At 42.4% G+C, this 21,406-nt stretch overlaps 2 protein-coding genes across 8 annotated transcripts; both read right to left on the bottom strand.

Annotated features, from left to right (window-relative positions):
* Positions 1-444: 444 nt before the first annotated feature.
* slc39a9 (solute carrier family 39 member 9) lies at positions 445-8,173 on the bottom strand. The gene is made up of 7 exons (XM_061082447.1): positions 7,667-8,173; positions 6,739-6,847; positions 5,265-5,468; positions 4,860-4,928; positions 4,426-4,511; positions 3,825-3,959; positions 445-3,430 (listed from the first exon to the last, which is right to left on the bottom strand). The coding sequence occupies exons 1-7, from the start codon at positions 7,760-7,762 to the stop codon at positions 3,194-3,196; spliced, it is 936 nt and encodes a 311-aa protein (XP_060938430.1). The 5' UTR covers positions 7,763-8,173; the 3' UTR covers positions 445-3,193.
* Positions 8,174-8,797: 624 nt separating this feature from the next.
* Positions 8,798-18,286, bottom strand: rbm25a (RNA binding motif protein 25a). Of its 7 annotated transcripts, none has more exons than XM_061082319.1 (18): positions 18,126-18,286; positions 17,713-17,838; positions 17,227-17,315; positions 16,945-17,112; positions 16,631-16,688; positions 16,222-16,382; positions 15,941-16,132; positions 15,750-15,833; positions 11,981-12,249; positions 11,474-11,585; positions 11,284-11,379; positions 11,095-11,168; positions 10,858-11,008; positions 10,338-10,749; positions 9,932-10,236; positions 9,705-9,803; positions 9,357-9,404; positions 8,798-9,272 (listed from the first exon to the last, which is right to left on the bottom strand). In XM_061082319.1, exons 2-18 carry the CDS (start codon positions 17,816-17,818, stop codon positions 9,180-9,182), a joined length of 2,517 nt encoding a protein of 838 aa, XP_060938302.1. In that variant the 5' UTR covers positions 17,819-17,838; positions 18,126-18,286; the 3' UTR covers positions 8,798-9,179. The 7 variants fall into 7 exon arrangements, with proteins under 7 accessions (XP_060938302.1, XP_060938304.1, XP_060938303.1 ...); XM_061082321.1 differs by having other exon boundaries at positions 11,290-11,379; XM_061082320.1 differs by having other exon boundaries at positions 15,750-15,830.
* Between the last annotated feature and the right edge of the window lie 3,120 nt (positions 18,287-21,406).

Raw genomic sequence — 21,406 nt, 5'->3', positions numbered from 1 at the left:
TCTCTTCTTCCCTCCGAGCATCAGCCGGGAGTCAGAGGAACATCTGTGGTGGAGCCGCTGCCGCTCGGCTCTCGAGCAAAGAGGATGGAGAAGCCGAGCGTTAACATGCAGCTTTAGAGTCGTGAGTATCAGATTAATTCACAGAGCATGTGTCAGACTGGATGGACACCAGATTATAAAGATATTAACAGCTCAGCCGCTTCACAGGAACACGGGAGGAGACAGACTCGCTTTATTCAGTTTGCAGGAATTTAAAGACTATTTATAAATACGGTCTCTGGAATATTATGTTTACACTTTTGGTTTAAGAGAAAAGTCTCATTATTTGTGAGTTAACATTGAGTTTTCTTATTTTGGTGAATTCAGTGCTTCATATAGAGAAGTGATTTTAATAAAGCAACATAAAGCAAACACGTGTGAATCATTAAAAACAAAACCAGCATCACCAGTTAAAAAACCTTGAATTTTATTGTCATAAAACACTTTGCTTTACAACTGATTTTCACATTCAGAAATATGGAAATAAGGCAGACTCATTCTGGAATGGCAGAAAGTGAAAGAAAAATAACATAAAGAAACACCAACAGAAACAATTCCAAATATTAACCTGATCCTCAAACTCTCTGGATTCAACATGTGACGTCATCACTTCCTGTTTGTAACGTGTGAAAACTTCACCTGCAGATATTTTACAGTTGTTTATCAAGATGTGTGATGAGACATGTAAACATGAACAAAGTGAATTTTAAACATTTCAACATATTTTGATCATGAGCAGAACATCTAATAAATAAAATATTTGACCTGATTAAACATTGTCTCGATTATTTTGATTAGATTTTTCATGTTTACATTATTTTACTTTGAAAGGGCAGGTGCTGACAGCCAAATCAAATCCCGGTATTTCATATCTTTAAATTCACTCAACAAAAACCCCAAATTAAACATGTTCAAAATCACAATTAAACAAACCGTCACCGTCCTGAAACCTTGTTCGTCCTAAACATCCACTTTCCTCTAGCTCGGTGATACAGATAATCAAACAGGTTTTTATGTATTTCGTGTCATAAGTGATATGAATCCTTCTTTTTGCCAGAGACACCGGAGCAGTATTTAAATATTCCCACCTCACTGTGTTTCCACTCTGATAACTTCACAAACTACATTTTCATTTTACATTTTAGTTTATCCATCGTTCCTTCAGCTTCTTCCTGAAATGTGACCCGACCTTTAAACTGTGGTTTGATGCGATGCTTATTTTAACTGGATCTGTTAAACGTGATCATCCTGCAGCCGCAGTCCTGATGATGAGCTTTATTAATGTTTAACTCTCAATAAATAAGCTTGAACTTTAGTCGCTGTTGATTAAGTCTGAATATTTAGTGAAATACTTTCGTAGTTGTTTTCAGACGTTTGATTAATGAGGCATCACACACACACAGACACACACACAAGCAGAGAATATAATCGTTAGTTCCTTGTAAAAAGAATTTCAGGGGCTCCACTTTGTGAAATGTGAGGATTTTCTGGTTTTGTCACGTCTCCACCACAACAACTGAATGTCACATGATTATATTTTGGTTTCTCTGACTCACAACACACCAGTGAATCCTGAATGAACATAAGGAATTGAAAACCATGAAATCTCAGCAGGGTTTCAGAGGAAGTTGCACACTCATGATGTCGGCCAACAATTTTTTTTCTTTCCCTTTTGTATTTCATAAAAAATAAAACAGTCATGCAGCTGCTGGTCGGCACGCGACTCGCCCCCTTCTCTCTCTCTCTCTCTCTATCACGCCAGGGAAGCTAAACCGCCGCGGTGACTTTCCTCTCGTCAGAATTAAGGGACAAGTCGAGTGTGAGATCTTTAAATATTTACATTTAACAGAGAGCATCTGTCACCTTCTGTGTCTGTACTGCAAAGTTCATCCCTGTCCACATAAAATAAAAAATAAAACTAAAAGCAGTTCCATCTCACACAGGAGACGATGATAGTTGTAGAAGGAAGAAGTTGCCGTGAATAACGTACATACACAAACACACGAGCGCTGCTTTAACCAGTGATTCAGACTCACAACATCCATGAGTCCTGACACCAGAGGGAGAATCCTGCTGACGCTTTAATGCATCAACTGTTAAACGTTTTACTGGAGCCGCTGGGTCTTTGTATTTGAATCACACAACAAACCCCTCTGTGCAACTTTCAGACTCTGCTGCACTCCGGAGGAAAAGGTGACTTTTAGTTTTTACAATGATTGCTCAGGTATAATTCATAAATCCTCGAGGAGCAAACTAAATAAAATTTCCCCAAGAAATCTGTAAATGTGTGTCCTCCAGAGCCGATGGTCCCGAGACGAGTTCAGAGAGTTAATGACCTTGAGGAACCTTCACCTGCTGGAATCCCTCCCCCCCCTCCAAATAAACAACGCAGTCACTTTTCAATACAGAGTTTTCCTAACAACCATTTATGATTCACCTCCAAGTTAAACAGAGCAGAAATGAACACATCCAGAAAGTTATCAGGTCAAATAAAGAGAGACGGGTTGGAACATGAATCTGAACGTGTTCATTTGTAGAAAACACACAAGTGTCCATGAAAACAATATCCATTTACAAACTGTAAAGTCTGTACAGCGCTGTTTCATCGGGGGTCGGTTTCAAACTTGCAATTATGGCACTTGGAAAATCAGTTCAAATTATTCTGTACTTTAAAGAGAGCTGTACAATTACACACAATTTAAAAAAACGTTCTCAGCATCACCAGCTTGATCTTAATCTCACTGTGCAGCGGCCGTCGAGCAGAACATCACGGGAATCCAAATCAGGGTTGATTCTTTGACTTTGGACAAGCAACGATAAAGCAACACTGAAAACTCCACAGTGATGTGAATGAACTGAGCAGTCCGGTGGCCTCCGTCCGTCAGGAAAGGATCAACACATACAGCAGCTGTACCAGGATCTGTCGGGGGTGTCAGGAGAAAACCAGCGTGTTGAATTCATTCAGCGCTTTCTTCATTCCCCCCCCCGCCCCAGTCAACTCCGGTTCTGAGTCATGAGATGAGCCCGAAACGAGCCTGGTCCCCGCGGTCCATCAGCCGACAAGCAATAAGACATTTATATCCACCAAGTTTGAAGTCTCTGTTTCAGCTTCGCTCCCTTGTTCACCCGTCTGTGACCCGTCCTGAGCCGGGTTCTAGTGGTGGTGTCCCACAGACAGCACCAGGGGAATGAGGCAGCCCAGCACCAGAGCTCCCACCTCCACCTTGCTCAACCCTTTCCCTCCGTTCCCTCCGGCGCCAGCGTGGCTGTGGCCGCCGCCCCCTCCCACCTCCGGGAGGACGTGCACGGTGGCTACGTACAGGAAGGTGCCGGCGGAGAAGAGCATGGCCACACCGGTGGCGTTGATGTCTGACAGCGCCTCTTTGCTGCTCTGTGGAGGGGGGGGAAGGACAGATACAACGTGAGACAAAATGTTCCAGCGAGAAACTTTCAGATCAAATGTTGATGAAAAGCATTTGAAATTGAATTCAATCTCTTGTAATGGTCTTGGGCCCTGACTCATATTTGAGATTCCTGTATTGTGTGACAAAGTCTCAGATGACAGCTGCTTTGCTCCAGGCTGAGAGACTTTCAAAATCTGTTTATTACTGTGAAAACTATTATTACACCAACAAAAAGGAATAACTGGTTTAGCTGCATTTTGTTGCTCTGAGGAAACGTTGAACATAAGCACAAAGATCTATGAAATCACAACTAAAATTTCATGAGAAATGACAATTATAATATAAAAACATAGATTTATTTCTTTTTACTTTAATATTTACCTGACTGAGGCCTAAAAACGTGAGCATGGCGAGGACAGGCGCCGCCAGGGCGAAGACCAGGAGATGTCTGCGGATGCGGTTCCTCTCGAGACCAGCATGCATCAGGAAAGACACCAGACCGAACGCCGCCGGGGCCTGAAGACGACAGAGCAGCACGGTTCAGATCGTTTCATGTTTATAGTGAGCTACAGCTTTTTAATATACATTTAAAAAGATGGAGGTTGCTGAGGATGAAAACTCGGGAATATGCTGTTGGATCAGTATTTGGGTCATTAACTGTTTTACTGTGACACTGTTCACAGTTTACATGTCAGTCTCAACCCCTCCCCTCCCCTCACTGTTTCCCTTCAGATCAACGATGATCTCATAAACAGCCTCTCTGAAACCTGACTGGTCATTGTAACAGAGAATTTAAACCTCTGCCAGTTTATTATTATTAACTAATACACAGATTACTCATTAAAACATCTGAAAACAGCGCCGGCTACAGGATATGTAGCCGGCAGGATAAAGAACAGAAGCTAATGCACACAGATCTGATGCATGTTTGATATTTTTGAAAGTAAAAAAAATGCTAAATAAGGATCTGAACCATTATTACCTTGTGCAGCATGATGGCCACGAAGACGATGAGCTGCACGCTGGTCTGAGAGGTCGAGGCTGCAGCTCCGAGCGCCACGCCGTCAGCTGCAAGCACAGATTACACATCAAGTCCTGGTGAGGATGTAGTTTAAGGAAATAACTGAGCCCAGTTAAAAACACGAAATAATCAGATTGGGGATTGGATTAACTCTGAAGCTCAGTTCCATGTGAGAGTCACTTTAACAGTCAATTATAAACTGGTCACACAGGACATATTAAAATAAAAGATTAGTTCAGTGAACTTAGAAATAGCAAAGAACAGGTTTTAGATTGATATAAAAAGTCTGAGTGAATTAAGTCAAACCGGATTTGTCTGATCACACCTTCAGTGTATTTGTTGAACTGGATCTAAATAGTCAAACTCATCTGACAGGTGAATGAAGCCGGACTCACCTGCAGCGTGGACCACCAGACCCAGGGTGGTGGTGATCTTTGAGGAGGCGGCTCTCGCTGACTCGGGATCTGAACCAGACAAAAAAAAACACCCGGTCAGAAATACATCAAACTCATAGAGTTACACATTAGTATCTCCTCACAGAACAGTGTGGTTTCATGTGTTTTGCCTTTTAAAAACTGTTTGCAGAGCATTTGCAGCTCAAATAAAAGCAAAGAGGAGATTTGACTCCGAGGGTCGGAGAATCCAGGGAAACAGGATTTGCCGTTGAGCTGTGTGGAGGCGTCTGGGTGTGAGTCACTAACCTCCACCTCCCAACCACAGTCTCCACAAAGACATCCTGGATCTGTTCATTTCTAACAATCAAATCCTTAAGCTGCTTTGACCTTTGCATTTGTTCTCACCTTCAGCGGTGCTGTGCACGTGAGCGCTTCCGATCTGATCCACCAGCAGCATGAAGACGAAGCCCAGAACCAGAGACACGCCGATGCAGGCGTGGAGCTGCTCGTGACTGTGCTCGTGTTTCTCACCAGCGCCGAGGGCGGCGTCTGCGTTCACCTTCGACTCGGACACCTCTGCCCCCCCGACCTTGCCGTGGTTATGCCCACCTGCAGACACACGAGTGAGGAGAGAACAGAAAGAGGCGGATTCACGGTTAAATCACGTAAACTTCAAGTTGATGACAGAGCGGCACAGAGAACATTTACACGTGTGGCTTCTCCTTGACTCAGTTAAAATGCAAATGATCACAAAACAAACATTTGTGGTTGAGAAGGTCGACTGGTTGAATTTAATATTTCATCTGTTTACATGTGTTTTATATGTCTACGCTCTGAGTATTTGACATCCCCATACTAACACTGGGTAAAGACTCCAATGGCTCAATTCTTCTTGATGTGAATTTCTTAAGATGTTGATGTGACTCGTTTCTTATAATTGCTGCAGATTCTTAAGCTGAAAATTCACGTCCCGACTTGTATTTACAGTATTTTAAGCTTTGTACTCCTGCCATGTGATTGGGTTATTGCATTAATACACTGAAACAAAGGGGTTCCTAATAAAGTAACCACGTGACTTGGTTGTACCCGTGTGTTTTTCCGAGGCACTCCTTAGTCTGACAGAGACTTTTTTGCTTTTATTAGAAATGTTCAACCACATGTTCGATGTCTTTAACCGTTCGACCAACAGGACGTTAAACCTCAAATCCTTTGAAACTTTGGACTCTGCAGGTCAGGAACCTCAAACAGGCGCTGACACAAGCAGAGTACAAACATGTACAAGATTGTAAAGGGAAAAGAGAACACGGAAATCTTGAGCAACAGAAACTATCAGTTCAACTTAAACTAGAATAATATGCATACAGTATAGTCTGTTTTTAGTAAATGTTCCCACGAATGCCTGGAAAGTTGCACTGGTATAAAGTGTGAAAGATTAAGGTGAAATGGATTAATTGGCAGAAACTAAATATATAATTATCCTAGTGATGTTCTCATTTGCGGGTTTCACCTAAACATTTTACGAATTGTTGTTTTCTTTACCCTAGAATGAACCCTTTATATTTAAAAACTTTATATTTAAATCAGAAGCGGCTCCTCTCTATGGAGGCCACCATGTTTTTTTTACAGTAGTCCAGACTGGACAAACTAAAAACCTTTTGAGTTACAACAGGTTCTCCTTCATGTCTGGAAGGGGAGGGTGAGGTGAGAGGTATTCAGCTGCAACGTGACACTTCACCACTAGATTTCACCACATCCTACACACTGAACCTTTAACATGTAATCCAAAAACAGATCTTGAGAAGTTCTAAACATTTAAGCTGCAGAAGAGAGACACTTTGATAAGAACACACTATATAACCACTGTGTTGGTGAACCGTACTTTCAAGGATCTCTTCATAAAGTGCGTGGACCCCCTCGGGGATGATCACAGCCAGGGCAGTGCCACAGAGGAGCCCGGCTCCCAGCACCGTGATCAGCTTCAGCTTGTCCTGCAGGAACACACACAACAAACCAGTGGTGAGGACTCACATCGATTCACACTGAATGACAACAGAGTGCATGGTGCAGGAGGTCAACTTCTTCACAAGCAGGCACACAGCTGTTGAAAGGGTTGCTTCCAGATGCTAACACCTGGAGGAATCAGTGGTACAGATCCTAGCTTACTGGGGGAAGACAGCTGTTGATAGAGTTAGCTTCCATATGCTAATAACTGGAGGAAGCAGTGGTACAGATGCTAACTGGTTAGGGGGGCAGCTGTTGATAGAGTTAGCTTCCAGATGCTAACACCTGGAGGAAGCAGTGGTACAGACAGAGGCTAACACCTGGAGGAAGCAGTGGTACAGGTCCTAGCTTACTGAGGGAAGGCAGCTGTTGATAGAGTTAGCTTCCAGATGCTAACACCTGGAGGAAGCAGTGGTACAGGTGCTAACCCCTGGAGGAAGCAGTGGTACAGATCCTAGCTTACTGGGGGAAGGCAGCTGTTGATAGGGTTAGCTTCCAGATGCTAACACCTGGAGGAAGCAGTGATACAGATGCTAAAACCTGGAGGAAGCAGTGGTACAGAACCTAGCCTACTAGGGGAAGGCAGCTGTTGATAGGGTTAGCTTCCAGATGCTAACACCTGGAGGAAGCAGTGGTACAGATGCTAACACCTGAAGGAAGCAGTGGTACAGATCCTAGCTTACTGGGGGAAGGCAGCTGTTGATAGAGTTAGCTTCCAGATGCTAACACCTGGAGGAAGCAGTGGTACAGATGCTAACACCTGGAGGAATCAGTGGTACAGATGCTAGCTGTCTGGAGGAACTCACCTCTGAGAAGTTGACAGCCAGAGGAATCGTCCCGGCCACGTAGCATCCCACCAACATGGCCAGAGACAACAGGCTGATCGAGCTGAAATCGTCCATGACTGCTAGCTCCTGGTTCTCTTGGGCTAATCTCCTGTGTCGAGCTACACCATGAAACCTGCAGCTACACAGTGAACACCTGCTGCTGTGGTGACGTTAACATGCTGGTTAAACCACAGTTATACACCAAAACATCCACGGTGGCTCTCACACAGGACGCTGCAGCCGCTGGCCTCGGGTTAGCGTTAGCTGATGCTAAGCTAACCTAGCTCCGGTGATAACCCGGTGCAGTTTAAACTTCACAGACGAACAGACACCGGACACGTTGATCCTCGGATCCTTCGTCAGGATTCAGAGTTCAGGAGGAATATTGCAACTTCCCCCGGACCTTGGTTAGTAGCTAGCAGAGATGCTAACGGCACATCCGTGTTGTTAGGTGCCGATTGTGAAAGGTGCTTCCGGGTCAGAGGTCATCCCGTGAGGCAGCTGCCACGTCTCCTAGGGGGAGGAGCTTTGTGGTTATATGTTTTACTTATTTTTAACTGAAAATTATTATGATACATGTCTGTTTATCACTTTTTATTATCAAGTCTATGATTGAGCACGTTTTATTATTTTCATATAAGGTGGAAAAAGGATATTTTCTCTTGTCCTTTATATATATATATATACATGTCATGTTTTTACTAATGTTTGTGCTGTTTTATTTCTTTTAACTGATCATTTATCTAAATGTCTGTGTATGTTTAACTGTCACATCAGCTCGTTAGTTTGTTTAGCACATTTTTATTTTCACAAGTTGAAAAAAAGAGTCAGCATCTTTATCAACAGGTGTGTGAAACAGATTTATAATATTAATACAACTCCCCATTAATGTTGTAGTGATAGAAGTCTGATCATTTTGTGATGACACTTAAATCAACTATTTTAGAGAATACAATAAGGGGAGATATTATATACGTTATGTCCTCCCCATTCATTTCCCTCAGGATCATTAAAGTATCTATCTATCATATATAAAACCTGTTGTCAAGCATTAAGGTCTTTAAATCCAGTCAAATTAAGGTAGCTAAGATATCTAAAGAAAACCAGACATTTTGTTTTTAAAAAAAAAGCATATTTATTAGTTCACACAATGGAGCAGTGCCTCAACATGACGACAATAAATCAAAGCTGAATGTGTCCAAATTATTGCAGAACAGACGGCTGACATGAAACTGTTTTTCTGCCTCATCGAAGGGGAAAATATAAAACCTAAGTTTTACCATGCAGAGTGTTGGTGCAAATTCTGTCTGTTTGCAGCCCTGACGTTCCCAACACACAAACACACACACACTCACACACACTCACACACACATGGCAGCAGCTCCGTGCTGAAGGAATGGAGGGGTGCATGGGCGCATGTTTACAGACTGGACCAGAAAACTGCAGGTGGCAGAGCTGTGAACTGAGGAAGTCAGTCCGAGTGACCTGGTCTTTATTTCGCGAGTCCGATCTTCTTGGCTTCTGTTTCATAAATCAACAGCCTCCACATCTTTACTATGAAAACTTCTGCTTCTTCATCGAGAACCTAAACACAAAACAGATCATTAATATTCACTGCTCAAGAGATCTATGCAATGAATCCTTTTTGGGACATGGAGGCTTAACTTACCATAGCAACATCATCAAGAATACCCTGAGGGGTGCTGTGAGCCATCACCTGGGAAGACAAGGAAGAAGACGTTTGATTACAGTGAGCAACATGACGGCAACAAGCCAAACTTAGAATCAGAAAAACTGTGATACAGAAAAAGTATACATACATTGTTCAAGGAGACATATCATGCATGAATTCGGGTTGATTACATTTTAACAAGTGTAATTACTTGAAAGTTTTTCATGCTCTAATGTTCAGAAAACTGAAAACTGAGACTGCCCATTGCTGCAGCTCCTCTTTTCAGTCTGAAAATAGTTTTCCTGATGAAGTTATTCAAGTTTTCAGTTCAGAATCATCACCAACCTTTGAACAGACAAAATCCACGAGAGTTGCTTCCTCCTCGCCAATGTATTCAATAATCTTCTTATTAATCCATGGCTTAATGCGACGATCCATCAGAGTCTGCAGAGGAACAATCAAAACACCCAATGGTTTAACATTCAGTTGTCACATGTTGGAATATTGACTTACTTCAATCAATATTTAAGTTAATAAAACAGCCTGAAATCTAAACTGTCCAAGCTCATTACCGAGTCGACCATAGTCCAATCCAGAGGGTAGGAGAACAGCTCAGGTCTGGCTGTGGGGATCTTCTCGATAAGGCTCTTTATGTGCTTGCGTTTCTCTTCTGTGTTGATGTTGCCTTTGGCCCCTGGTAATTCGGCCCCGTCCACTCCCAGACTCTTTTCGTCATCACCATAGTCCAGTGGAACCAGTTTCCTCTTGCGTGGCTGCTCGTCAGCCTCCTCCTCATCAAACTTGTTGAAAACACTTTCCACGGTGGCCAGTTTCTTTCGCTTTCCTACGTTGGGCTGGCTGGGACTGTTGGTGGCCCCTGGAAAAGAGAAACGGGAACTGGGTGAGTTTATTCTGGCACAAAGCGGTAAAGCTAAAGAAATGGATCCTCTTGTGTCCCACATTTGCTTCTGCACTCACCCAGCTTGAGACTGACGTTGATCTTGGGCCGATGTTCCTCTGGAGGCTGGACCTCAGGCGAGTTCTCACCAGGAATGATAATTCCGCAGGGAGATTCGTTACCGGGCGTGTTAGGGGTCACGTTCCCACTGGCTGAGGACACTGAGGGAGCAGTACTGATTGGTCGCATTATGGGTTTGAGTTGCGGCTTGGCTTCTTGCGAGTCCTCTCCGTCGTGGTAGTCATCGTCCTCCCCTTCCTCCACATCGTCGTCCGAATGCTGCGGAGGGGGTCGAGGCGGCGGCGGCTCCACGGGCCTCCCTGACCCTCTCTTCTCCCGATCACGGTCTCTATGAACCTTCTCCTGGATCACCTCCTCCTCAGGTTCCAGTTTCAGAGGGGGCTGTCGTCTGCGTTCTGCCTCCTCCTCCATCTACACAAAAACAAATCACAAAAGACCGGACTTCAGTCTCTTGTATACGTCAGGAACTCGTGTGGGACTGTTGGTATTTCAATGATTGGTGCACTAAGTCCGACTCACCCTCTGCAGCTCAGCATCAGGGTCAGGGTGACCCTCAGCAAGAAGTCGCTGTCTGATCTCCTCGTGCTCCTCCTTCTCCCTCTTCCGGTCTCGCTCGTCCAACTCGGACTCCTTTTCTCGGTCACGAAGTCGCTTCTGCAAAGCACTGCCTCTGAAAACGAGAATGACAACATGTGAAGTGACCTGAAGAGCGAAACAGAGTGCCCCACTCCCCTGTTTGAGCAGATAGAGGAGTACCTGTAGTATTTGGGGTCGTCTCTGTCGTCGTCGTAATCCTCAAGGAATTCTTTCAGTCTTTTGGCTTCTTTCATCTGATTTTAAACAAGTAGTACAAAAGCAAATGTATAAATCCTGCACATAGCTCTCAGATATCTGATATTATAAACTGTGGAGGTCTGATGGGAAATCTGGTGTGTATATATTTACGTTTACCATTTCGCGGCGCCTCTCGTCATCCCTCTCCATCTCTTTGCTGTAGTCACGAGATTTCTTCCTCTCACGGACCTCCCAGTTTTTAAGGCGCTTTTAAGAGGACAGAGAAAAATTAAAATCAACAAAGTCAGACATTCATTAAATTAATTCAAAGGTCAAAATTAGAAGAGTTTTATCTCCATACTTCCTGGTAAGCTGCCTCCTTGTCTCGAAGCCTCCTCTCAAGTCTCCGCCGTTCGTACACGTCCTCCTCATCATCCTCTCGGTCTCGTTTTTTATCGTCCCTCGCCCTCTCTCTGTGAAAGACACATTATTGCTTTTGGTTCTTAAAATAAAATATGTGTTCAAATGACAGGGCAAAAATATAAAGAATGACTTAAAATTTTCATTAATTCCTTTGGCCTTTGTGTTATTATTTTAAATCGGAAACCAAATCAGAGCTGAGAACTATTGAATACAGTCTGATTATCTGGCTACTGATCTAAAACACTACTGCTGCCTGCGAAAAATGCAATTGTCCTTTAAAATGTCATAAGAATCTGACCGTTGTGACTGTTTTTTAACTAAATATTTAGACTTGTAATCACAGCCTCTCACAGAGTAGACATAATGGTGTCAAAATGATTCATGCTTAAATGACTCTTGAGGAGAGCAGCTGAGCATCATGTGTCACCGCTGGCCTTTCACTGACCTCGACCTGCTCCGGTCTTCACTGACGTCTCGACTCCTGTCCCTCTCCCTCTCCCGCTCTCGCTCCTTCGTCCTCTCCCGTTCGCGATCTCTCTCCCGTTCGCGATCTCTGTCTCTTTCCCGCTCCTTGTCCCTCTCTCTCTCCCTTTCCTTCTCTTTTTCGCGGTCACGGCGCTCCCTCTCGCGCTCCCGCTCTTTGTCCCTCTCTCTCCTTTCCCTCTCGATCTCCAGTCGCTCCTTCTCTTTCTTTCCTTTTTCCTCCTCCAGTTTCTGCAGGAGCCCGACAGGAAGAAAGAGGAGAACGTGTCACTGGATTCAAAACAACAACAAGACCGGCATCCTTGAATACACGTGAACAGCATATAATAATGAGAAGTAGTTTTAAACTCCCGGGGCCAGACATGCTCACATACTGCCATGACTCATTGCCTTGGAGAGGCTGGCTGCTGCGAGTGAGGATTCCTCTTAGCCCTGACGTTTCCTCCTGGAAGAGTAATCCACTGCTTGAGCAGGTTTAATGTAGATACTGATCAATTCAGGACATGCGTGTGTAAAATCATACATTGCAGTTCATAAGTGAAAAGACACCAAAAATAATTAAGGTAACTGTTGATACGACGGGAAGTTGAGAGCAGTAAACTTTCGGATGTTTTATCAGCACTTTTTAAACTTTGTTCTATTTTTGTTTCATCAAAGTGTAAAAGAAAGATCATAACAGAATTCCATATTGGCCTTGAACCCATAGACTAATACTGAATGATTTTCACATATGTAACAGGTCAACTTGTCCTCTGCAGTTACTCTGTGTTCTATGGTGATCTAAGATTATGCTCTGATGTAACAAGAGCCAGGTCCAATAAAAATTCAGCTGTGGGCAAATACGTATGGGTCAGGCGCACATCCGCCCTTTTCCAAATCAATGTGCACTCAAAGCCATGGATCTGACCTGGTGCAGGAGATACTGTACATTAAAATGCATAACTCTGACATGATGTACTTATGTAATATCATCACCATAGAAATAAGTGGCACTGACTAGTTCATACTGTATTATATATATATAAATATGATGCATTAACACATTCATTTAATACTCTTAAGCATCAGTAAGCGTTACGTGATTCCTTAAGTTAAAGGATTTTAAATTTGAAAAGCTGCTTCTCACATTTTAAACATGCTAAAGGTAATAAAGTACTTAAGTGTCCACAAGAAACCTTTGAAGCATGAGGTCAAGTTCACTAAGTAACTCTATTTAAACTTAAGATCACTTTTATATAGTTCTTTGGTTTGGGCTTATCCCTTTATGTGCCAAGTGGATTGAAACCAGCCTTGGCTTATCACGGCAAATGGCCCAACTAAGTGAATTACATAACCAGCTCCCATGTGTTTTTTTACCCGGTCATTAGAGATGCACGGAAGCAGTGACAGCAGTGCAAAGTGCTCCCCTGCAGCAGTGTGGTTTGCTGATATACAGCAGAGTAATTAAAAAAGTTTTAGTTGTGGAATCAGTGGAATGATGATACTGCAGCTACCTTGAGCAACTCCCTCTGGACCAAACTACACTGGTAGACTATCTGGAACGTTTCACAACACTTGAGAAATTCTCTGCACCTGCTCAGACTCAGTCTGAATAAACATGAACTGTAAACCAACTGTCCACATCCTGACTAGCTGACAGAAAAATGATGGCGTGTTCTACAGACCGTTTCAGAGCTACTGGCGTGCAACTTACAGGTGATGAACTACGGTTTCAGCACTTCTCTGCCCCTACACATCCTACAGGCTACATGTGGGAGGGAAGAGCAGGTCAAGTGTAAAGACAGAACCATGATAAATGTCCAAATGATACCGATGAGGCAGTTGATCTAATTACAGTTCAAATCACACAAATGACATCTGGAAAAACTTCAGATCAGAAACTGTATTCCATTGTGCCACAAGGAAATTAGTGAAGCAGTCTTACCTGCAGGTTGTCTTCTGGTGTCTCTTTGGCTTCTCCAACCCAATAAATAATGTAAGAAAATCCTCAACAGAGTCAGACCCACAGTTCAAACAGTCCAACCAGCCAGTAGCCGGACTGGTTCACAATTTTCAGAGAACAGTGTTGGAAATGTGGGTCTGAATGCTGTCAAGTGATAAAAATAAAAGAGAGGAAAGGATGAAAGAGGTCTGAACTCCCTGTTGTACCTGAGCTATGATCTACAGTCAAATTTAGCTACGGGGGGTTTTCAACTGTGGAGCGAATGGATAATCACATAAGCTTTTTGGTTTATTCTCTGGCTTGTATTGTTTAGTGTTGCAAACTTACCTCTTGTTCAAATTTCCCATTGTGAAAGAAATGGCTGATTTATTTTCTAATCTTGTATTTAAATAAATATATCAAGCTGAACACCAATTAGAAGCATCTGTCAAAATACCACCTCTGATAAGTTTATAGTGAAATACCATACATCATTACCTTGATATCTTCAAACGCACATCTTTCCATTTCCATTCCATTATTGTCAGTAGTGTGTTGGTGTCTGCTCTCATGGTTTTTATGTGGCTCCTTTGGATTTATTATCCTAAATGTTGTTGGTTCACAGGAGACGAGATTTTATCCAGCAGCTATAAATGTTGATCCTGATTTAATCCCCCTCTGTAGAAGTGTTTAAAAGTGGGATCATGTCCCGAGCTCAGAGGTCAAATCCGTGCCCATGTTCCATGAGTGCATTAATTTGTCTGACCCTGTGTAGGAGACACAAAAATAAATCATGCAGTTTTGTCCTTTCTGTTCGAACTAATTCATTAATTTCCTGTTTCTCTAATTGTTAAACTAAGGGGTGGGAGTGGAGTTACCAAGAAGTCACAGAAGAGAAGAAAGAAGAAACAGCTTTTGAAAAATTAAAGAAACTCAACAGACTTACCTTGTTAGTCTTCAGACCGCAGAGTGCTGTGGAGAGGCGCTCCCTACTTTAGGTAAACTACAGGCTGCAGTTCAAACTACTGCAGTGGTTAGGCTCATTCAGTCTGTGTGTGTTCTTTAAACACATCATTCACCATCTGAGGACCTGCAGGGGTTCACTGAGCTGCCCGCACTCACACAGATTTAATGGTGCTTTTATTCCAGCTTCCTCATTGAGTCAAATCCATCTTCAGTGTTGCAAATAAGCCACTTTCGAAATTTGAATAATGTAAGTGGATTAAGAGCCAGTTGCCCCTCTGCAAACCCTCCAGGAGGGAGCGCCCAGCATGAGTAAAGAAGAAAGGAAGGCTCATACTTACATCCTATCCTCGCAACTTTTTCCAAAGCTGAGATTCTGAGATTCATCTTGCTCTAGTCATCAAATGAATTCTACCATATTGGTGGGGTTTAATCAATAGATTAGCTTAAGATGGAATTTAACATTGTATCCATGCACTCTGTGTGATGAATTTAGCTTAATGCAGAGCTAAAGCGTTTTGTCTCAGATCAGTTTTTAAACACCAATAAGAACTCTTCTCCAAATTAAAAATATAAAATATAAACTATAAAGCCACCTGAGCGACTGATGTACCGCAACACTTTAAACCTTTAAGATCATATAAAATAACATATTTTGACATCAACTATCATCATCTATTCCTTTAACGATTAAATTTCAATTACTTAATAGAAAATCAACTATCTCCATAATAATACATCTATATATACATTGCATCTTCATTTGCTGTTGAGGAATTTCTAATTAAACTGGATTTCTCCTCCGTAACCTACATCACAGATGAATAACAGCAGTTTGATACATTACCTTGTGTGTGTCCCGGAATTTGCTGATCTCTCTGGATATCAGATCTCTCTTGTCATCCTCCATCTCCATGGCATTGATATCCTCCTTGCACAAAGAAGGGGAAGACAGGAAACAAACACACTAAGTACTCAACAGTTCCTACAAGTCACAGCACAAGAGAACGTTGCAGCAGTCTTTGTTTTCATCTCTACCTCCTCCTTCTTCTCTTTCCGCTTCTTGTTGCGAGGTTGACTGTCAGGATCCTGCGAGGGAGCGTTGAGTTCACTTGCGTACTCTCGGATGAGGACGTCTATCGCCCCCTTCACAACCTGATCCCGCCGCAGGGTTTCTTCATCAAGAAGCTCCTCCTCGTCTTCGTCGTTCTTTGACCCAACACTGGCTCCCTAAATCCAGAAAAACGGGAGAATCAAATGTAAAAACCCATTTGAACAAAAGTACCATTCATCCTTTACTCAACAGGTGAACTACATACCCCATTGGAACTCCTCTTCTTGGCTTTCCACTCATCTAGCTGGGACTTTGTTTTGGCATCGACCTTGACCAACAGCTTCTTATCACCTAAGAGCAACTCGTGCAGAAGTCTGAGGGCTCGCAGCGTGGATTCAGGCTCCTTATACTCACAGAACCCAAAAGCTTCCAGGAGTTGAGGAGAACAAGTTTCACAGATGTTAGTGACCATTTTCGGAATATGATGCTTTAATTGTTTATGCAGCAATTTCAAAATGTGTTAACAGTTTGATATTCTCTACGTCATTCCTTTTTATCAGTGCCAAACAAACATACATCACAATTCATTCAATGGAATAAAAAGTCCAGTCTCTCTCCAGATTAACTGCATTTACATAAAACAAATTGACCGAGAATGTTTTTTGTGTATTTACCTTGAAGTTTCCCAGAGGCTCCTTGGACCCTTTTCCAGCTCAGGACAATACCACATTTCTATATTCAAAAAGGGACAAGAAAAACTATATCATTGAATCTAGCATTACAGATTTCAACCCTCAATGTAGTAAATCACAGATAAGAAGGATAGCAGAGAGGTTTTCCTGCTCTATGGCATGTTATTGGTTACCTGAGATGAGAGATTAGGTTTGAATCGTCACCTGTAGCTCTTTATTTTTCCTAATTTCCTAAAGCTGCCTGTTCTTTTTCATTGCAGTACATGCAGAGTAAGAAGAGGGAGAGATCCACCCACCGCTAGAAGCTGTCTGACCAACATGTCCGATGCCTTTTCAGAGATGTTCCCTACAAACACAGTGGTGGTGGGGCCACTGCCTTCCTCTATATCCTTCAATCTGAGGCCAATGTCCTTCTTCGGAAGCATCGGCTTCTGTGCTACAGACACTGTGGTCGGGAGAAGAACCTGCAGAGCAGAGACGCAATTTAGTGCTTCCAACTTTCCAAAAAAACTAATGGATGAACTTTGTTAAAGTCTTAACATGTATCAAGAGTATGGATTAAATGGATGACGCGTCACTTGGTATGAAGTAGGTAGGAAGACCTGTTTCCAACTCACTGTGGGTGCCTGGGCCACGAGACCCATATGTAGTGGGAGCATGGGGGTACCTGCAAATAGAGAAAACACAACACTCAAACATTAAAGTATACAAATACACACAAACAATAAAATGACGCTGTGTGAGATTACCCCCGAAATATAAGAATACTGAGCCCTTGAGGAGTTTAATGTTTCATTTGCAGGGTTATCACTATAGTTATCTACTTCCAACTTGTTTGTGTGTTTACGGTTCTTATAAAGATTTATTCTAACTGGTTTCTTGTTCCCAGTGAGTCCAGCTGTCACAACACGATGTCCCACTTTCCCCTGCACCTTCACTGTCAAACCAGGGAATACTGGCTCCTGCTAATGTCATCAAACCTTAAATGCCCCACTAGTGTTTACATTGGAGACCCCCTCCCCCCTAAGGACTCAGACTCCCGACCCCAGGGCTGTGTTGTGTACCTGGGGGGACACCAGGAGCAAAGCCGGCATACTGTGGAGGGGGGATCCTCGGGGGCAGCTGGGGGAGGCCGATCTGCTGCCGGTTGAGGGGAGGAGGGTACGACATCCTTCAGATCAACGGGGTAACTGGAAGAAGAAGAAGAAGAAGAAGAAGAAGAAGAAGAGAGAGAGAGGATGTTGAGCACAGGAGGAGCAGGGTGACATCCGTTCAGGGTGAAGCTAGGTCACATGAAACCCAGCGCAGTGTCACAATGTCAACAATCAGCAACACAAAACCAGTGACACCACCACAACAACACAACCCATTTGGGAGGTTAACTAGCTAGTTAACGGTTCCTAGCTAGCTAGCTTCAGAGATGCTAACGCTTCCCTGTGGCCTTGGCTCGCTGCGGTCACAGGCGGATGTCACTCACCGGCTCCTGGAGCTTCCGAGTAAAAAGAAAAGCAGACGTCAACAGAAGCAGGTGTCGTCCGGATAAAATCCCAGTATCCGGGGGGAACTGGGGGAACTGGGGGACACACGCCGCTGGAGATTAGCGCGACCACAGAGACCGGCGCGGTTCAGCTGCAGCTAGCACTGATAACTGGGACCTGCTGCGCGCAGTGCATCATGGGAAGGTGGCCCTGAGTTCTGTCTCTCAGGCAAAAGGAAACCCTCCTGCTTGACTGACTCAGCTCCTCTTTTCTGGTTGTTTTCTAATAAAACTGTTTATACTGCATTGATTGATCTTTGTCTCGGTTCATTGCATTGCATTAGTTGTAGGCACTGGTTCTGCATTACTCTGTGTGTACTACATATGCTTTTCTGTCATTTGCAATACACTTTATACTTCACACTTTTATTATTTTCACTTCCATTGTTAGATTTATACGGAGGAGGATTAGGGCCAGTGTGGAAAATTCTGAGATTAAAGTCAGAATTCTGAGTTTAAACTCAGAACTTTCTCAGAATTCTGAGTTTAAACTCAGAACTTACTCAGAATTCTGAGTTTAAAGTCAGAATTCTGAGATTTAAGTCAGAATTCTGAGTTTAAACTCAGAACTCACTTGTTTTTTCCACAGTGGCCCTAATCCTCTTCCGTAGATTTAATACTATATTGTTGTATTCACTCTATTCTTTTCTATTATATATTGTTGATACTGTTATCTTGGAGCATGATGGCACAAGAATTTCCCTTCAGGATTAACTGAGTCTTATCTGAGCTTATTTTAAGGTGCGGTGTGTAAGATTTAAGTGAAAGGGATCTATTGGCAGAAATTGAATAGATTGAATAATCCTAGTTTTGTTTTCACTTGTGTGTGTCATCTAAATTGTACAAACTGGTTTTCTTTGCACTAGAATGGGCCCTTTATATATAAAAATACTTTATATTTACATTAGGAGTGTCTCCTCTCTACGGAAGTCGGCATGTTTTTTACAGTAGCCTACACCGGACAAACTAAATACCTTTTGAGTTTTTATGATAACTGAAGTCTACTGCAGGTTCTCCTTCATATTTGGAAGAGGTGGGTGAGGTTTCAGCTGCAACATGCAACTTTACCACTAGATCCTTCACACTGAACCTTTAAGGTGGTAAAATAACAACAACAATGTTCATCATCCTCATAATGAACTTTATTTCAATAGCACTTATACAAACACGGTCACAAGGCGCTTTGCAAAATACACAGGACTAAAACAGCACAGAACAAAACAAGGCAAAACAACAGCTGTCAAAAAAAATGCAACATGACCAAAATGTCAAACAGTTGAAATAAATCGACTAAATCTATAATAGAAGCTGCGATGGTCATTTAATAATTTAAATAATGTACAGTGTGTGGATTATTAGATTTAGTCACAGATGAGTTCACAGTCTGTGGGCGTGGTTTAATTCTGGGAGGTTTTACCAAACTAAAATATTTTACCCCCATTTTAATTATCTGCAGTCTCCATTTTTAAACGCTTGGTGGCGCCAAATGCTTTACTTTGTCAGATGTCACATGTTAACATGTTGACAGGTTCACAGTTCAGGTTCAATGTGTGTGACGATGTTTAAACATTTACAGTTAATATTATTTTAGGCTTTGTTTACAAATAAACAATAAAGTGTTGACTTTTGTATTTTAATTGTCTATATTTTAGAATAAACCATATTTTGTATCACAATAAGATGAAAAGTCCTATGGTTTCAATCTTAGCCCATTCCGCTACAAAAGGTTCTGGTGAGAAGTTCTGAGATAAGAGAAGATGTTATAAAAAACAACTGTAGGAGCAGTTATAACATTGCACATTACATAATATGGCAGATGTAGGTACCCATAGTTGAGTGTTTTTCTGCCACTATACCCCCCTTAACCTATCTGATAAACAGCTTTACTTAGAGATTACATGAAAAACACAGGACACCATAAAACATAACAACATGTGATGTGATAATTGACCGAGCAGTTTCCACATGAGAACATGAAACCGTCAAAAGAACATTATCATGATTTATTGCTTTAACACTGCTGCACTTTCCATGACATGTTACTGTGCGTGTGAAGATAACAAGGACAAACCCAAGCCCATTAAAAACTGTAATAGATGACCCAGTAGCTTGTAGTTAACATTAGTTGTTAAGTCAATAACAACTAATGGGGGATATAAAAAGTGTCATCCGGACATAAAGGAAGTGATATAAAACCATATACAGTAGTGTATAATAAAAAAAAAGTGAGTAATAATAATCCATTGTTGAAACTTACTTTCAGTTTTACTTTGAATGCTTCAACATTTCTGGGGGATACTTTATTAAACCAGAGGGTGATTAAGTTATCCAGTGTCACACAAAACAGTCAAACACAAGAGCATAAGAATAATATAAGGTCAAAATAGGTCCAGAATAAGTTCTCTGCAGTAAGATTAAAGTCTAACCACCAGAACTACTACAAAGCTGTCACTGTAAATATGAGCTAAAGGAGATATTGACAATATAAATATTTTAAGTATAAGGTGTTTGAAAGAGACACAATTTACAGAGGCAGAGCATTGAAGCCAAATATAAATACATATTTAAAGATAAATCACTTAAGCTATACAAAGCTGTTCATTAGACTAACATAGCCTGTGAAATTGTGGTACAGCAGATGTAAGGTGAAAAGAATAAAAGTTGAAATATAAAACTAGAGATATATAAAAAAACTAAAATAAACATAAACATAAGCATTAAGGAAGCATGGGGATTTGAATGTGAAACTTTGACCCAAATAAGCTGTATTTTGTACTGGTGTGGGAAGTGTGATTGTTTATGCGGCACTGGGAGCTGACACCTGTTCCTGCGGAAAGAGGTGGAAAGATGTGGGCACTGGAAATGGGCCTGACCTGAAACCCGATCTGTTTTTGGCTCCTGGACTCGAGTGGACTCACAATCAGGACCAGACGCTTCAATGTAAACAAGCCGATCAGCCCCCGCTCCGCTGCGGCTCTGGAAATTTCCACCTCGACGAGACTCTGCGGTAAAAAAAAGAAAAAAGAAAAAAGAAAGGGGCGCTTCACAACAAACACATGGGGGAAACGACCTTCCCTCGCAGGCCACGCCCACCGGACGAACCCACTTCCTGCGCCGCCTCCCATTGGCCGCCACGAAGGTGTGTCGTGTCTTCTGACGTCACGGCTAAATGAGGAACAGGACGTTCTAGTTGAAAAACGCGGGATAAACTCGTATTTCGT

Source organism: Limanda limanda, chromosome 12, assembly GCF_963576545.1.
Source record: "Limanda limanda chromosome 12, fLimLim1.1, whole genome shotgun sequence".
NCBI lineage: Eukaryota > Metazoa > Chordata > Actinopteri > Pleuronectiformes > Pleuronectidae > Limanda > Limanda limanda.
Note: the sequence above shows the minus strand (reverse complement) of the source record. Positions and strands in the feature narration are given on the sequence as shown.

What these genes read in the sequence shown, in the direction of transcription:
- slc39a9 (XM_061082447.1), bottom strand. Translation starts at nt 7,762, where the DNA reads ATGGACGATTTCAGCTCGATCAGCCTGTTGTCTCTGGCCATGTTGGTG. An exon ending in CGTGCACAGCACCGCTGAAG is followed by an intron (nt 4,929 to 5,264) that starts GTGAGAACAAAT and finishes TGTCTGGTTCAG; the next exon opens with ATCCCGAGTCAGCGAGAGCC. An exon ending in TCTGGTGGTCCACGCTGCAG is followed by an intron (nt 4,512 to 4,859) that starts GTGAGTCCGGCT and finishes CTGTGCTTGCAG; the next exon opens with CTGACGGCGTGGCGCTCGGA.
- rbm25a (XM_061082319.1), bottom strand. Translation starts at nt 17,818, where the DNA reads ATGTCGTACCCTCCTCCCCTCAACCGGCAGCAGATCGGCCTCCCCCAG. An exon ending in AGAAGAGGAGTTCCAATGGG is followed by an intron (nt 16,133 to 16,221) that starts GTATGTAGTTCA and finishes TTCTGGATTTAG; the next exon opens with GGAGCCAGTGTTGGGTCAAA. An exon ending in AGGAGGCAGCTTACCAGGAA is followed by an intron (nt 11,380 to 11,473) that starts GTATGGAGATAA and finishes TCCTCTTAAAAG; the next exon opens with CGCCTTAAAAACTGGGAGGT.